At 58.0% G+C, this 17540-nt stretch overlaps 2 protein-coding genes across 2 annotated transcripts; both read right to left on the bottom strand.

The window, feature by feature from the left end:
- Positions 1-1750: 1750 nt before the first annotated feature.
- On the bottom strand, positions 1751-9920 carry BESB_015030 (uncharacterized protein; the record flags this gene model as incomplete). Its single annotated transcript, XM_029360232.1, has 9 exons — positions 1751-3427; positions 3878-4307; positions 4472-5585; positions 6127-6629; positions 6787-6855; positions 7675-7743; positions 8340-8565; positions 9028-9174; positions 9839-9920. The coding sequence occupies 9 exons, from the start codon at positions 9918-9920 to the stop codon at positions 1751-1753; spliced, it is 4317 nt and encodes a 1438-aa protein (XP_029216899.1).
- A 2939-nt stretch (positions 9921-12859) lies between these two features.
- On the bottom strand, positions 12860-14815 carry BESB_015020 (uncharacterized protein; the record flags this gene model as incomplete). Its single annotated transcript, XM_029360231.1, has 1 exon — positions 12860-14815. One exon carries the CDS (start codon positions 14813-14815, stop codon positions 12860-12862), a length of 1956 nt encoding a protein of 651 aa, XP_029216898.1.
- Between the last annotated feature and the right edge of the window lie 2725 nt (positions 14816-17540).

The raw sequence follows: 17540 nt of genomic DNA, 5'->3' as shown, positions 1-17540 counted from the left end.
GGAAAGAGTCATACGGCGGGCACTCAAAACGCAAATACTCAGCACCATCGAAACGACTCACTTGCCCCGGAGGCGGCGCGTTCCCTGTCTCTTCGATGTAGTCGTAGCTCGGACGTTACGGCACATTCTTTCCCGCGGCAACTTTCGTTTCCTTTTCCGTTTCGGACGGCGCTAGTCGCCACACCATCACTAGGTAACACGCGCGCATGTAGAGTTCTTCATAAGAAAAAAAACTATCTGAGACAGGAAGGACTGACCTGACTCACTGTCCCTGCTCAAGAAACAGTCGCAGTAAGATGCACACACACATACGTGCGCCTGAACAGATCCACAGCTGACCGAAACGCCCTCTCCTCTCCGTACCTACATATAAGAAGAGAAAGCGACGTTTACACGGACAATTATTCGCTTGTGCAGCCACGGCTGCGTAGGGCTTACACGTGAGATGCTTGCATACGCCAAGTTCTCAAGCCCGTAGTAGCTGCATTAGTCCAGAAAGGACCCTAATGTCTCCCGAACACCTCCCCGTTTCTTCACGGGTTTTCCTGTTCGCCAACCCTCGGTGTCTTCGGCTAACTCTATTGCTCTTGAGTCACAAGAACGCAGTCTCCTACCGGAGGTGCTGGCGATGATAAAACTGAGAAACCTTAAAAACGACAGGCTATTCCATCAACGTTGCTGCAGCCAAGCAGCACGCCGCGTTGAGCCAACGAACTCGACGCGATTCGGCACAACACAACGGCGTGGACTTCTGTCGTGAAACACGCGAAGGGGCTCTGTGGTGTATGTACACCGGAAACTCGCCCGTAAGAGGGCATCGCGTAGCCACAATGGCCGAAAACTCGACATGTTGCACGCTTCTCGACCGCACGACTTGCCTCGAAACACACCGCAAGCCAGAGGCGGCACCGGACGAAACCCTCTATGGAACGAGGGTTCATGCCGCTGGCAGGCTTGGGTGAGGGCTGGATCATCCCACGTCGCGTTTGTAACGATTGTCTGAAGAAGAAAGCGGAACCATCACGTCCCTTGTCTTGATCGCCTCTCTCCGATTGGCGCACAACCACATGTACACGACGGCACACAGAGCATATGAACGAGACAACACTCAACCCTGGGCCGCGCTTCTTGACTGCACCCTTTAGCCCAGGAGGCTATCTATCTTACTGGGAGAACACAACACAGACAGACTCGGACCCAACACTGCAAGCGCTGCGATCTCCGACGCACCGAGAGGCGGACAACGGACTCGACGTGCCGATTTGTCGTCTCGTTTATCCTCCTCCAGTGCCTTCGTTTCCAAATCTGTCCGCAAACCCGGAAGCGTTTTGAGAGACAAAGAAAATCGGAACGCGGCTGACGACGCGATGATGCCCACGCACAAGGTGTCTATACACCGGGGCACTGCCACGCGCCATGTTGTGCCTGAAATTAACGGATACTTTTACTGAAAGAAAACGGAATTTTAGGGAATATCCTGCCGCGATCGACCCTGACCCCTTTGAGGCCATCTTTGTCCCTTCAAAGTCTGAAGAAGCGTGTCGGAAACCTTGTGCTCCTGACGCTTACGGTCGATTCAAAGATGCCCTTTTAGCTTGTACCGAACACACACGGCTTCAAAAAAATATTTGGATATACCTCTCGAGTCTACTCGCAATTCCAGGTCAGGATAGATATACACATGTATTTGTGGACCCGGAAGCTTGGACCAAGCGCGGCGACCTCTCGAAAACTGAGCGAGAGCTATTCTTTAGGAATTTGACGCTGCATTTTCCATCAAGAGCATGCCTAGCCGGTTAACAAGACACAGAATTGCAGCGATGTCGCCTTCACCGACGCGGGGATCCGCAATGCACACCGAGAGGAACGTGGGAGGCACGCCAGAACGTGCCGGCTCACCGTGTCTACCTTTCTCTGGCCATGCTCGGTTCTTCTGCCTGACGTCTTCCACAAGGTGAATCGACAACGCATCCGAGGAAAGACGAAAGTCAGAGCCTCGCAGACTCTTAGAATCCTTCATGCCTGTCTCATCTCCCCTCTTCTCCTGCTTTCCTCCATCTGTTCGCCTCCCGTTTTGTCCAGCAGATCCCAGCCGCCCTCGCTCCACAAGCAGCGCGAGAAGTCGGAAAATCCGAGACGCGAAGAAGTAGAGCTCCTCCCAGGTGGATGCGGGGATATCGGGTGCTTCCTTCGTGAGAATCTCCTTCCGGATAGGGGGAGGAACCCACCAAAAAGCGACAGAGAAACTCAGGTGCCGCCCTGGATGCGCCACACGGAACGCACCTGGGGTATGCATGCATCCGCTGCGTTCGCAAGCGGAAGGCGAATCGCTGTGAACCTCTTTCGGAGCAGGCCCATTAGTTCTCTCCGAAGACAACCGATCACCTTTCTTTATCTCTGCGGCTTCACGGGCCGCCTCTGAACCTGGGGGCTCCGAAAACCTACTCCGTTTCGAATCCGCGCGAAGTTCCTCTAGAGTCCACGTGCGCAGCCTGCCAGGTGAATTTGCACCCGAAAAAGACGCTCCTGTAGCGAGGGCAGGAGGCGGGAGGAAAGCGCCCGGCTCACTGCATATCACTTCTCGTGCTGCATCCACGAGGTAATCCACAGCGGCTTCACGGTCTCTGAGAAACGCCTCGTCGTCTTCGACCGCGCCTCCAATGTCGAAAGGCCCTGCCTGATCGTCGAGGGAGTCTTGCTCCGGGGTGCCTTGCTCTGGTGCACTTTCTTCTCCTTGTCCTCCTGTGAGCGATTCCGTTCCCCCGCTTCCATGCGCTGTGCTCCACGTGGCTTTCGTCTGCTTCCCCCTCCCCCTCGGTGGATCACCCTTGGCGTTGGTCTTCTGCTCATCCACATCGTCCCCGTTCGTGCGCTGCGTTGCCTGCGCTCGGATGCCTGGCGTCTGCTTTTCCGCTTCCTGGCTCTTCTCACCCTCCTTTGCACACCTCGCTGGGGCCTCCCAGGGCCCCCCCGGCGCGTTTGCTTCGATTGCGTGTTTCGAGAGCGACGTCGGAAAAGCCGGAGGCTTCACGCGCTTGGGGAAGTGCGACAGAAGGAGCATCAGTTGCCGGCACCGAAGGTACACCTGCCGCACGCGATTGGCTGCGCCGATGTCTCCCAGCTTCCTCCACAAACACCACAGTGGGAAACTGCGGCCTATGCAGTCTGCTCGCCATGGCAGCTGCAGGAGCGGAACAGAGCCAAGAGCCGGACGAGCGAAACGGGCGAGACTTTTCCGCGCAGAGAGCCACGCGGGCGGAGAAGCCGAATTTAAATGCGTACTGGAGAGGAGAGGCAACGCGTCTTGCCGGCAGAACAGAGCGACAGGAGAAGCAGGGTCATCTGCCGCGCGCAGAAAGGCGTGAGCGTTCCAGGTGAGCGAGTCCGCCAGACCGATGCCCGCACATAAAGCCTGAAAAGGTTGCTCCTGAGAATAAGAGAATGGAGGCGGCAAAAACAACGACGCAGATGGGGAGAAAGCGGCAAATAGACCGCCGCCACAAAAGGATGTCTCGAGAAAAGAACTGAAGCAAAGCGCAAGACTGAAGAACCGAATGAGAGGAGAAAGTCAAAGGTTGAGAAGAGAAAGGCCACGACTGTCCGCGCCCATGACAATCAAGTTGCGTGGAATGACTTCAGGGCAAACACATCGATTCATCATTCTCACGTCAGGGGAAATCGATACCCATACAAAACCATGAGGAAGAGCGGTGCATGTTGTCAAAGGGTCGACACAGATTGTGTTCTCTCCTTCTTACCCATGCATATGCATACTATAACTATATACATATATATATTTTATGCCTTTGCTGTGTAGACCCAGTCGTCTGATTCAGATGCATTACGGCACGTAGAGGAATTCTAGGCACCTGCTTACCCTCGGGAAGACGAACGACCCCCCCGCCACGCCATCGATGTGCAGCCACGCGTCTATTTGATCGGCGAGACGTCGAAGAGCAAGAAAGTCATCGAAGCCGCCCAGAGCTCCGCTGCGTCCCGCCGAAGCGAAGATCATGAATGCAGCGCATGACTCGTCTGTCCGCACTCCGCTGTCGTGTTCCCCCTCTCTGATGATCCTGCCGTCTGCCTCAGCCCCACCGCCCGCAGAGGCTTTCGGCGGCCGCCGAACGACCTCCCTTCGTCGGCAATTGAGTATCTTCTCCTGCAGACAGGTCACACTCATCACGCCGCCGTCGGGCGTCTGCGCGACTTCCACGATGCGGTCGCGCTCGTAGCCAGCCAGCGCCGCTGCTTCGCAGAGAGCCCCGAGATACGGCGAGCCGCTGCATGCGAAGATGCAGAGAGGCCTGGCGGGAGACGCCGACAAAGCGGACTCTCCGCGGCAACCGGATGCCACAGGCAGTGAAGCCGGCGGCGAGGGGGGCAGCCGGCAGAGGGGACTTGCGCGTCGTCGTCCGACGAGTGCGCAGGAGGCTCCGTTTCGAGTCTCAAAGACACCGGTGAGACAGACCTCGCAGGGCCGGGGCTGTGCCGCGCCAGGCGAAAGACGTCGAGGATGGCGCGGACTTCGCTTTCCATCCAAACGCCGCACAGAGGCGCGCGGCGAGAGAGCCGCCCCTCCCCCGGTGTTCGCGGCGTGTCCCCCCTTCCAGGCGGGCTCGCAGCGCCTTTCGCATGCGCGTCCTCGCTTTCCCACGGCGGCGGCTTGCCCCCAACCCCTCTCACCTCCTCAGCGCTCCGCGGGCTCGCCGCCTCCCACGCGGCTGCTTGGCGTTCGCCCGTCGCGTCCTCCTCGCTGCGACCGCAGGGAGTCCGCTGCTGGAGTCGCTCAGCGGCCGCAGGCAGATCAAGCGCCGCGGGATAGAGCGACGGAGGCGAGACGGAGTCGCCAGGCGGATAATAGAGATCACGCAGCGTCGCGTGGAGGAGGACCGTCTGAACTTCCTGACTCATCCGCGGAAAGGCCTCCCCGCGACTGTCTTCCGCACACGGACCTCGCACGTTGCTGAGGCTCTCCTGCGCTCCCGCTCCCTCCTCTGCCTCTTGCGGTAAGTGCCTCGCGGCTGCTCGGCGCATCCGGTAATACGTGCTGCACCGACTTCCCCCCCTCACAGGCGACGCACAGTCGAAGAGCACCACGCGCGTAGGCCAGTTTTCCGCGCTCCCCTCCAGCAGCCCTGGAGCCGCCGCGACTTGTTCGTTCTCGCGGAAGAAGCCCGCCACGTGGCTCAGGATGGCGGCGTCGAGAAGCGCCAGCGTCTCGCAGGCCGCCAGAGGGGAGGGCGCCGCGGAGAGGGCGAGCGACAGCGACCCCAAGCCCGACTCGCGACGACAGCCGTCTGTGGAGACAGACCCCCCCGACGCGAAGCCCAGATGCAGCGCTCCCGCGGAGACGGTCTCGCCGCGAGGAAGGAGAAGTCGAGCGAGGCACCCCGCGACGCTCGCCAGCTGCGGCGCCTGCCGCCATCCATCCCACACGCAGCCCGCTGCGTCCTCGTCGTCGCCCTCCGAGGTTGGACTCGGCGAGGGCGAGGATACCAGCGAAAAGAGCGCCGGCGACTGGCTCACGGTGTGGCGGCGCGAGCCGCGGCGGAAGCCGTAGCGCGCTCGAGAGTCGGGGAAAACTGAAGACGTAGAAAACGACAAGCACATGAGCCGATGAACTCTATAATGCAGAGCTGAACTGTGTAGATCACCGTGCGACGCACCGCGGACAGACACACACGTTCACCCCTACAGCGTCTAGCCCCCGAGCGAACTGAAGCCAGCACTTCCTGCTGTGTGTCTGCTCGCAAGGAGTTTCACAGGCTGCACTCGGCAGAATCGGGAGAAGATTTCCGCAATGCAAAAGCCAAAAAAAGCACGCGAAAAAGGCTCGGAGCAAGGGCAACTCCGCCAACACACGCAGGAAGGACGTCGCGACCCGATGTAGCGTCGAGCCTCAAGCGGAGACCTATGCAGCGACTTGCGTGGACCGTGCATCCAGCCGCGCGTGCGAATGTGGAGATGGCAATACAGGCAAGTCTACCCCTTTACGCCGCTGGGTCGCGAAGGTTAAGCAGACGCTTTCCACATTCATCTCCCTTTGTTTCGCTTTTCTGGCCTCTAGGCGTGCAGTCTCGTGTCCGCAGTGAAGACACCGCTTCGCGCTTCCTTCGTTCTCACCTCCCTTCGCGTGCTGCCGCGCGGCGTGCTGCGCGGGTCGCTCTACGGCGCCTGCGCGTCCTGTGCAGAGCTCCACGACTGTTTGAATCGCGTGGAGGAGCCTTTCGTCGACAAAGGGCTCCGCGTTTCTCTCGAAGCAAAACAGGTCCCTAAGCTGGTGGGCATCCGCCCGATGATCTGCGAAACTCCAGTGCATGCGCCCTCCGCCCAGACTCCAGCCTTCGGCATCGTCGCGGGTCGCCAGTTTTTCCTTCTCCACAGAATCTCCGGCGTGGCGTCGGCGGGCGCAGTCTTCATCCCAGCCGAACGCAGAGAGGAGACAGCGCGCCAGCGAGCCTTCCAGCGACTCGCCTCTGCAGCCGTCGCTGTCTGCGCTTCGCTCCGCCAGCGCGCGAGATAAAATGCGGAGTAGCCGCTGGTGGGCGGCCGGCGGCGCGTCGCGAGTGTCTGAGGCACATGACGTCCACCGGATGCCGTGCGTCACAGGGTGCACCATTTTGCATCTGCAGAGAGGCAGAGAGAAAAAGAAACAGAAGCGCTTCTCGCAACGATGGCACAGTGAAAACGCGGGCCGCGACTTCCTAGCCACGGACAGCATGCCCCAACCGAAGACCGAAAGCGAACAGGGACGGCACATTGCGGAGTTCAGCGGTTAGTTACCTGACGATCTCTGGTATATAAAGGTGAAGCGAGACCGCGTCTTCGCTGCCCAGGTTCATCACGGCGTGCCTGCGATGCCGCGCGAAAAACAAAACATGTCTCCACGAAGGGTCGTGACACACACGCAGTCTCAGCCGTGGCACCCCGCCGCCGCTCCTGCCCTGCGGCTCGTACAGAAGCGACGCGATATGGAAAAGACGGAAAACGTCATGCATTTTGATCTATTCAAAATTCAAGAGAGACGTAGATGTATTTGGGAAAGGCATCTGGCTTCCATGCAGCTGCATCCGGTCAAGCGAATGTAGTCAAATGGAAGCTCACCGCGGTCTACGGCCACCGGACCTCGCTGCAACCTCGTACATATACCGGCAAAGAGCTTCGGTGCTAAACGTCTGACCGCGACTGCGACACCCGTCGGCTTCACGCCGCTCAGACCGCGGGTGGCATATCTGAATCGGTATCTATCTATGTATTGATATATCTACCTACATTTGTAACTAATATTTCTATCCATATATTTGTCTATATATATCTATAACTATATATCTATATATCTGTATCGATCTACCTTTATATATATAACATCCTAGCATGCGTAAAGACGGATGGATGAATGTATATTTCGGCAGAAGCAGGCATCTACTATTGAAGACAGTCAAACGCTGAAGTCGGTGGCGAAGGGCAGCCCGGCTGGAAGTTGTTTGAGCGCTGTAGTGCGGGTTCTCGCTGGGTGCTGAGTCCTTCGGCTCGAACCCCATGGCACATGCAGCGCCGGTGTTGATCGTCACTTTTTGCGGAACAAAAAGAGAAGATGCATCAACAATTTTCCCAGCACTTGGGGGCAGTGTTTGGTGTACTAGCGTGTCACTTCGTCTACTGTGCGCTCACCAGCCGTACGAATCGTCAATCCAGTAGGCGGTGTGAGTCTTCATCGTGGAGCGGCAGATTTCGGTGCATCTGCAGGGGGGGGCAGGAGATCGCAGCAGACATAAAAGGCCTTTGGAGGCGGCCGCAGAGCCACGAGTGCGGAGACGACGACTCAAAGGCGCAGAATGGAATTCACAAACGCAGCAAGCGCCCGTAAACGCGTCAGCCGCCACCCGGCGTTCTCAGATGCGCTTCAAAGTACGAATTCGTATCCAGCGCCCACAGTAGCTAAAGCGAAAACGTAGCGTGCACACGCGCTGCAATGGAGAATGGAAGGCTGGCGCGTGGTAGACGGTCTCAAATCCTTTTTTCGGACGCTGCCGTGTCACTTCGTGCACCTGTTGGCTCAGCTCGCCTTGAACTGAAGAGTCAAGCAGCTACAAACCGTACAACGCTTACGCCCATATGCGCATCTAATTGAGACTATCGGTGACATATTTTTAGACGCTAACTGCCCTCGAAACGCGAGCCGCCTCGTGATTCGCCGCCGTCTCTCTCTCTCGCGTTCTGTCTCTGCTGTGCGCTGCGCGTGTCTCTATGTCTTCTGCTGCGTTGCGCGCCCGGCTGCATCCAGCCGTGCCTCTCCGCGCACGCCTCTTGGCAGTCGCGAAGTTGCTGCGCCTTACTGTTCGCTTTCTTCGTCGACCCAGAAGCGGGCCTCTGCCATGGTGCCGTGGAGCGGCATGAGGAAACACCGCTCGCAGGGGTGATTGTGAATCGGCGAGCAGCACCCTGGCGCCCACGTGAGGATGAGCAACTGGAAGCAACCTGGATGCTTCCAGACCGCCGAGCGGCTGTAGGCGTGAGCCCGCTTCGCATCTCGAGAGAGCCGCTGCTTCCACAGGCGCCAGTCTGCGTGCATGGCGGGCAAAAAGATTGCAAAAAAACAAGGGAAGCACGCGTGAACGCACGCGAGCGATCGGGTTATAAAATGCATTCCTTACACGCCTGCCTGCTCAGGAAACGAACGCTCGGCTGCACCTTGGGAGGCTGCGCCTCCGTGAGTCGCACACACATGTGCATCTAAACATACATATATATGCATATTAATATATTTTTTTAGAGTAATATAGTGTTTTCAAGAATAAACGCTTCGGCACATGCGCACGCCTGCTCATGGGCAGATTCGAGCCTGCCAGGGACGCGCGTCGACGGCTCCACTGGAAGCTCGCTGAAACAACAGACTACGCGCTTCGAGGCAAGTGTGTTGCCCCGTGAAGGGCTCTAAAGAGTTGCTTATATCTTTGTCCTTCTGCAGAGAAACGAGGCAGGTGTGTGTAGAACGGCGGGTGAGTGTGGTGGATGCGGCGATACCTTGGCCGTTGTAGCGCTGGAGGAGGAGCTTCGTCCGCGCCAGGCGGTGAGGGTCTGCAGTGTTCGCCAGCAGGCGGAAGATGTGGTGGTGCAGCTCCTCCAGCGTCCCGATGCCCGCCTTCTCCCTGTCGCGCGGAGGATCAACCGCTGCAGGCACACATAGAAGACAACATACAAAGGCGGGTAAGTCCTCTTGAGCCTGCGAGAGGTGTAACGCGCCGGTCCTCCAACACTGCGCGCCACGCGTCGCCCGACGCGACCGCTTTGCGCAGGACGCCCCTCCTGCAGCGAGTGAAGACGGCTGCAAGTTGCCAGCTGGCTGCGGATCTCCACCCCAGAGAGGAGTCGAGCCCCGTAGGGGATCTAGGAATCCGCCGCGAGCGACAACGCGCGTCTGAAGTATTCCTTTCACAAGCGATGCAGGCGAGTTCAAGAGTTGAAGCATCTGCTGGTGAAAACGCGTGCATGTGTGCGTGGCTAGTATCCTACACTGCATGCAGAGCGTCTCTCGCGCTCGGGTTTAGGAGCGGCAGCAGTATGTGCCTGAGGATCGACGAGAGACGAATACAGAATGTCTGGGGGGAAGAGGCAGTACGTGAATGAGGAGGAGTTGAGACACAGTGCTCATAGGCACATGCCAAAGGCTAAAAACGCGTAGGAAGGAGTGGACTAGCTTCGTTTTACTCGCACAGCCATGCAGCTTTCCAAGGAAGTTGAGGTCGGCAAAACGTGTTTATCTGCAGCGGAAACGCCATCCGCTAGTGCACCAAAGAAGCACGAGAGCCCAGACGGAGTCTCCCTCCTGACGTACGGTCAAGAGACGAGGCCCCCGAGTCCACACGAAGGGGGTGATAGACTTCGCCCTTGATACCGAACTCCGTGATAGACCGCATCTCGTGGCGTGAGACGAGGACGACCTTTTCAGTGTCGTCTCTTTCCAACGGGGCGGTGCAACAAATTACTCAAAAGGCGAGGAAAACAGTGAGAAGTCACCGTCGCCCAGATCATCGTGAGCGTGACGACATCGAAGCGATCACGGCCCTCGAGTTCTACCGTGCGAGGTCACCAGCTGGAGACGGCGCCGCTACAACGCAGTTAGTTGACGAAGACTATAGCTCTGTTTGAAGGAACGGCAAGAAGACGTGGCAGCCACGGCCAGTCTCGGTCTCTTGGCTCTCAATTCCGACAGAAAATGAAGTCTGCGCCCTTCCTGCGTAGTAGGAGAACCCGTCTAGTAGTATGACTTCTCAGCACACCGCACCACGATCGCGGATTCGTTCCCTGTCGCACCATGACGCGTTGTCGGCTCAACACCGAAGTCTGCCGCAGGGTGACGCCTTCCACGATGGGTTCGGCCAGTCTACTAGACAAAAAACGCGGAAAAGCGGGAAAAAGACGAGGCCACGCCTCGACGCCTCTTCTCTATTTGGGTAAGCTGTTGCCGTTGATGCAGCTGCCGCTCCGCGAGACACACGGTACAGGCCGGGTGACCAACCGATTTTTTATGTCGCCGGCAAAGCCGCCCAAGCCGACGAATATTAGTGGCAGATCTTTCTAGAAGATGCCAATCGCCTCGAATCTGTCAAAAACAGGCGGCTCACGCAATACATATCCTCCACTTTCACGAGCAGGGCGCGAGACGGCAGACGCAGGCAGCGGGAGGACGGGCGCGCAGGCACGTTTCGCTGAACGCAGTTTTGCCGGTCGAGCCGCAGATTTCGACTTTTTGACTCAATCGTCAAACGAATAAATCTGGCTTCAGCTTGAGTGACGTCGTCTCTGCCTCATGCAAGGCGTCGCACACCAAATTTCTCTCTGCGAGCTACCGTAGCGCCGTCGCAGACTTGGCGACCTACAAGCAGGACATGGCTGCTCGCCCGCCGGTAGGCGCGGGCATCCAGGCGGCGCCACGACGGCGCGCTTTCTGATACGTTATGACTCCGCTGCTCCACGAGTTCGCGCCTCTGACACAGATACCCTAAAAAATACTGCAGAGTGGCCTTATACTGAACGTCGCTTGCTGTAATCCCTCTGTTTTCGACGGGCAAGGGGGGGGAGGGGGGTGGATCTCGTTCTCTTTCTTGAGGGTATAGCTTCGAGCTGGAAAATTACTGGCATAGACGCAGGGCAACTGCGTCGTGGGCTTCCTGTTTGCACCTAGTTCAGAGCCACGGGGCGATATGAAGAGGTTCGAGACGCTTGGTGAGGCGCTAGATAACGAGGATACGTCTAGTGGAGCACGTTTCTCGTCGTCGTAGGGTTCGCTCCAGTAGACGCGATTCCCTGCTGGTGCAGAACAGCGCAGAAACAGCTAACAAATCTGGCCTGCGCCATATACGCAGGCGCATTAGCATGCTCAGACCGTGCGTCTTACCGAAACTGGATCTCCCTCCGCAGTTCAATGGCCTTGCCTCTACTCCTGAGGCCCTCAAGGAGCAGCGGAAGCGGAAGCTGTTTATACCATGGCCCGGACCCCCGGTTGGTGACGAAATTCAGCCATGCGCGTGGGTCGATGTTAACATGCCTGTCTCAAAAGTAGTCGGAGACGCCTGCGAAGCCACAAACGTGCATGGCACTGCTACGACTTGTTCCTGCAAAATCTTCTATAGAATAGCGGAGGCCAGAAGACTGTTCTCCGTTGTTTTTTGCAAGTTCCGTTCACAAATGAAAGAAGGCGGAGATATGATGTCTATCTGCTGAGAGTTTTCACAGCACTGCGTTCGGGTGTCAAAGCATTTCTTCGAACCAGCTCCTCCTCCAAGTGTCAACATTTGGGTTGCTGAGCATGAGACAGCCTCCATGCGTACGGCTGACTAGCAGCACACGAACCACACAAATACGTCTATCTCTGCCTAAGGAGCAGCCAGATGCCACAAGGCCCAGAGGCAGGGATGCGCCGAGAGCAGTGCTCGCGTGATCACGCTGCTCACAAAGCGGGGGAGTCTCTGCTAGGATCTGAGTCAATCAACTCTGAACCCGCCACGGTGGCGCACGAGTCCGTTACCGCAGCAGTGCCTTGAAGACGCGCTGCCCCGTGTCGTCGCCCGCTCCCTGCTCAGTGCTGTCATCTCACACATCCCTGGTCGAAACGGTGAACGAACATCTGTTCGACTCCCCTGTCCCAGCAGAGCTACGTTTGGAACACACATAGCTCAGCAGCCCGAGGCACGGTCCCGCTACGTGGCCTCCGCCACTGCCTCAGGGGAAATATGGCGGGCGACGGGTGTTGGCTAATAATGCATACAAGCTAGTTGTGATCAGACACTGCAGAACGGGTATTCTTCGGGAGGGAACTCTTGCATCCGAGAGTGCTCGCGAGACGCGGGGTTCGCGTATACCTATAGTCTTCACCACTTCTATGATCGAGTTGCTGCGCTGTCCGCAGTGTCTTGGATAATCTTCGTTGACAAAGCGTCAGCTGCCGCCGCAAAGGGGGAAATCATGCATTTGCGAGGCGTCCCCTCTGTGAACCACGTTAACTCGTGATGGCCACGATGTCCTCTGAAAGCACAAGGCGGAAATCCCGCGTGCTGAAAAACTAAGGAACTCGGCATGAGAGCCCACGCTCGCACTCGGTGTGAAACCCGCAGTAACTCTCAAATGCCCGTAAATAAAACAAGAACGAGAATGGATGCTTGCGGTACTCCTGTACAAAGGTCGAAACTCCCGCGGGCCCCGTGGGCATCCCAAAATGTGGTTTGTGACAGTGACCGAAGGAGGCTGAGTTTGGTCCCATGGCACCCATAGAGGCAGCTGTCACTTCATAAAACAATCTCCGTCGCAGCGGTGTCAATGTCACTGGAAACATCCATGCGCTGCGCTGGCGCCACGCTCACTTCGAGCCAAAAGCGGCTTTCTTGAATACCTCCAGTGAACTACCTTCAGTGCGCACGAGATGAAGAGCTTTCTGGAAGCCGCATTCGTCGACAGCTTTACGCACCACTCGGTATCCCTCTCCATAGATCTTGTCTGTGTCATTTGCCATGATGCCGAGTCGAACCGCAATAACCCTTCGCTCGTGCGCGATCAACGCCGCGGCTCCCGCAGTCTGTGACGCATCTCCAGAGTTGGGTTTCTGTTGGGGCGCGGGGACCAGCCCGTGATGCTGGGGCACCTGATTCGCGTCCCGCGAGATGAGTTGGTTCTGACCCTTTGAGCCTGATGCCGCGCATGCTGTACGCCTTTCGGCTGCAGCCAGCAAAGAGTCTCGCAACTGCAGCACGCGACTGGTGACCGTATTGCATAGGCCTTCCTCCACCGCGCGATCTATGGCGGTCGCAGAACGCTCGCCCCCCCGCGTGCACCAGATAAACGCATGCAGCAGTTCGTGTGCCAAATGGGCCCGGAAAACGCTTTCTGGTAAGCCCTTTGCCACAAGAATGCGCTTCACCGAGAGGCTTCTTGCCAGCCACCCAGACTTGGTCTTCTCGAGCACCTCCAGAGTCTCGCAGCATCCAAACGGCGTTGCGTCCCCGGCAGGGACGAACTCGGACGCTCGCATGCGCTCGAGATCCGCTGCTTGCACTGGGTATGGAAAAGTCAAGCGCCGCCGCTGCCCGTCATTGTTGCGGGGTGGGGTCGCGTCGGTGTCTGGCACTTTGGGCAGAGGGAATAATTTGGTGTCATTGAACGAAATGTTCGCTTGCTCATGGAGGAACTCAAGCGCTTCACCAAGCAGTCGTTCGACCTGCCTTTCGTTGAGGACCGGCCCCAGCGAGGCGCAGCCGCCGCACAAGTTTAGGCCCCCTACCCGGACTGGCGGCTTTTGCGTGAGCCGAGTTGCGTTTTTCCCGTTTTCCGTGCCAGTCGGCGTCTTTGACGTCAGGGGTTCCTCTCCGCCACACAGCTGGCTCCAGGGCTGGCTCGACTCCTGCGTGTGCCTGACTTCCGCAGCTTTGCGGTGGCAGACATGGCAGCTAGGCAGTGCGTCGCTGCAGCGGGCACACATGATGAGCTCTGGCCATGCTGCTGCAAAGTACTTTCGCTCCCGCAGCGTCGCGCAGCAGTAGCTGCACCTTAGGGGGGCAGCCGGGATCAGCGTAGGGCGACTCGCAGCTCCAGAGGACGCCGCACCGCCTCCGAAGTGCATCACGCCGGTCGCCGCCGATCGAAGCACATTCCCACCTAGAGCAGTCTGAGGAGCCCGCGGGGGCCGGGCATGCTGGTGCGCGGCGGGTACGTGCCGAATCGTCGTCTGCGTGCGGCCACAGAACGCCCGTGAGTTGATCGCCAGGGGCGCCTTCGGGTGTGTGGTGCCGATTGAGCCTGTGAGGTCGATACAAAAGGACGCAGGCGCGAACTGGACGCTGGCAAAGGGCGATTGAAAACCCCTCACAGCGAGCGTGTGTTGAGGAATTCCTGCTGTGGCCTCCGGCGAATTATGCCTCGACTGCGAGGTGGGCATGTTGGATTTCGGCGCCGGGCATTTTGACGTCGCAGCGGGGGTGTCAGGCCGTGGTCGCGAGGCGGCCGGCGCAGCTTTCGGGCTCTCGTTGACGGAATTTTGTCTCGCCTTCGCTGGGCGCGCGCTCTCCTTTTGGGGCGAGTCTCTGGCGCGCAAGTCTTTCTGCGGAGACTTGTCTGGCCTGGTACCCGCTGTCGGTCCTGCGCAGAGAAGCGGAGGGTGCGTCGGTGGATTTCCGCGGGCTTTCTGAGGCTCCCAGGGGCGGGCAGTGTAGTTCGACGTTGCTGATTTAGACGAAGTCTTCGGCAGGGTGCGGCGGTCTGCAGCGACGCTGCGCGAGGACTGGCGTCCGCTCTCCGCTCTTTTTGCGTGTGGCAACGTCATCGTCTCTGCCTAAAGCGCCAGTAGCGCACGCGCATGGGTTTCGTCGCACAGCAGCCTGTCCGAGTGCAAGCAGCCCGTGGATCGCGCCGTCAAAGATCCGGCTGCGGAGGCCTAAACAGCTGTGCCGTAGCGGAAAACACTGCCTAAACAGAAGGGAACGATGCGGGGACGAGAACGAATGTAGGGGTGCAAAGAAAACGCAAGGAGGTTGCGAGCCCGAATGGGCGTGCTGGTGCAACTGGGGCGACGGCCGCGGCGAGCATCGGACCCGTCCCGTCCGCAGCCCAACGGAAAGGGAGTTACACAGTGACAGATACGAACTATTCTGAGAGACCCCTCCTGCTGAGCTGTGTCACAAAGTAGAGTTTCCGCCGGGATAGGGAATAAATGGCGCGCAGAAGTCGTTGCAACGGTCACTCTTGGCGTGGGAAAAAGCCGGAGGTGCTGGGGCGCCAATGGCCGCAGATCGATGCTCGAAATCACGGTGGGTCCAGCCCTCGGCGAACTCCGTGGACAAGGCAGGACTCCTGAGCAGGTTACGGGCAAAAATCTGACTGCGTGCGCCTCTTGAAACTGCATGTTTTGCGAGGGAAAAGCCCTAACCGATGTTGAGGCACACCTCTTCATAGCCTGCGCATGTGCCGGCCAGCTAGCGGCGACGCTGAGCGCGAAGGCGTGACTGAAACCTTCGTACCCCGTAGCGTCGCCCGTGTTTCGCCTGCTGGGGAGGATGGAAGAAAAAAATTCCACTCACAGGGGAAAAAGCCGAAAAAGGCAAACGACAGCGGCTAAAATGCATGTGAAAGCGCAGGACAAGACTCGCGCGGAAGGCACGTTGCCGACGACATGCAGGACACACGCAAACTCTTGCCCCGTAGGCTGCGCACTTTCGCAGCAGACGTGTCGTCTGTGCTTCAGAAACTCTGGAACCTTCCACGAACCACGGCGCACAGTGATACTGCACCTTGTGGGTCTGTGCGTGGCTTGCAATCCATTGGTACCTGCAGCGCAGGGACATCTAGCAGGCGCGCATACACTCGTGCGCCTCTTTTCGTTTTGTAGTGTCTAAAACCGATCCAAAAGGGCGGCGTGAGCGGGGACGCCGAGGCACATTCCGCGTTGAAAGACGCTTCCCGAGCGGTGCGCTGCCTCCGGACATCGGAGTGAACTCCCGCGTGCAATTGGGAAGCCGGGGATCACTCTCTCCGCCTTCGGTCCTTTCCTTCAGCCTCTTTACCGGAGTCGCGCCTAGCACACCGCAGTTGCTGCCCGGTAGGAGCACGTCCTCTGGCGAGCAGGCTTGTGGCGTGCCAGACGGGGGGCGAAGGGGGTGAGAGGAGAGATCGAAAGGGAATCACGAAGACGTGCAAACACACAGTTCCAGAGCTCGGGAGCCTCAATGGATGCTGGAGGAGCCAGGACTCTCATTTCAATACGCAACACATCAGAGAGTGGTGTTTCGGGTGAACTCCTGTATGCGGTACGGCGCCGACCAGATCTGGCTCGCTGACATCCGAGCGACGGCGGTTCGTGGGCGATACATAGAGTTCTAGGCAACGTCACACCGAGGCCTCGGAGCACGGATTTTCTTCCCAGTACAGACAGAGTGTATGTGGCTACCTAGCGAGATGCCTGCAAGCACTATTCACCCTCCAGCGTTTTGTCCGTGCACAGAAGCGGACAGATGCGTGACCAAGTAGGGTGAAAGCCGGGAGCCCGCTGGCAGCCTCCGGGCGGTGATCAACTTGCAGATTTGTCCGTAAAGCCCCCGGCAACGCCGGCCGCCAGCTCTTCCGTGGCCATATGAGCAAGCGCAAAGGCATATAAGAGCCTATGCAGTCGCGGCGCAATCGGAATTGAGAGCAGGTGCTGCGCTTATCTACTAGTTCACCGCCCTACTCCGCCTCGAGGTTCCGTATATATATATATATATATATATATATATATGCATTCACACTCCACAACCTAAGCTGAGACAGAAGCTTCTGACGGCCGTGCATCTACTCCTGGGCTTTGCCAAGCTTTCCGCCTGTCGTGTATTTTTTAACAGCGTGGGCAGCTAAACTGACACCGCCAGTACAAACGTAGCCCTTCGGTCGAGCGGCTTTCTACATCAGCGCGCTTTGCTCTGTTCAGTTCGCCCCCTGGAATGCTCAACTCGCTTGCACTTCGATACTCTTTACACCCCGAGGAAAGGCCTTCTCTAAGAAGAACAGGCTCACCAAATTTCATTTGAGCTTGGATTCAAAGCCCTGAAGTGTTCCAGAAGCAGCTGATACCCTCTCCTATTCTGCGCTATATTCCGGGGTCATTTCTGAATCCGAAACAAAGTAGTCTGCTCCCCCGCCCGTACACGCTGCGCAGTTCACTTCTCTAAACACCTCTGCGCATCATCGCCTGGCCACAGATGAGCTCCTTTACAGGCACTGGCGCTGTAGAAGCGGCCTTGTCCGTTTGCGTGCGTCAGAGCGCAAGCAGGAATGCGCTGCTGACTATCGGCAGGTCGGCGTGCCGCGATGCCGTTCCCACAGTCCTGGAAAGACATCAGAGTACCTTCAGGGCTGCATACGACTAGATTCGAGATGGTCTGGGGCGCCATCGTTGAGATATTCCGCCCTGAGAACCTGCATCCACCCAGGCAACTATGCCGAGACTCTGCGCTTCCTTACACGGTCAGGTATCCACAAGCGACTCATGGTGCGTACACATAGGCAGCGAGATCCTC

Source organism: Besnoitia besnoiti, chromosome IX, assembly GCF_002563875.1.
Source record: "Besnoitia besnoiti strain Bb-Ger1 chromosome IX, whole genome shotgun sequence".
NCBI classification, from domain to species: Eukaryota; Apicomplexa; class Conoidasida; order Eucoccidiorida; family Sarcocystidae; genus Besnoitia; species Besnoitia besnoiti.
The sequence above is the reverse complement of the archived record's forward strand: the minus strand, read 5'-3'. Positions and strand labels throughout refer to the sequence as shown.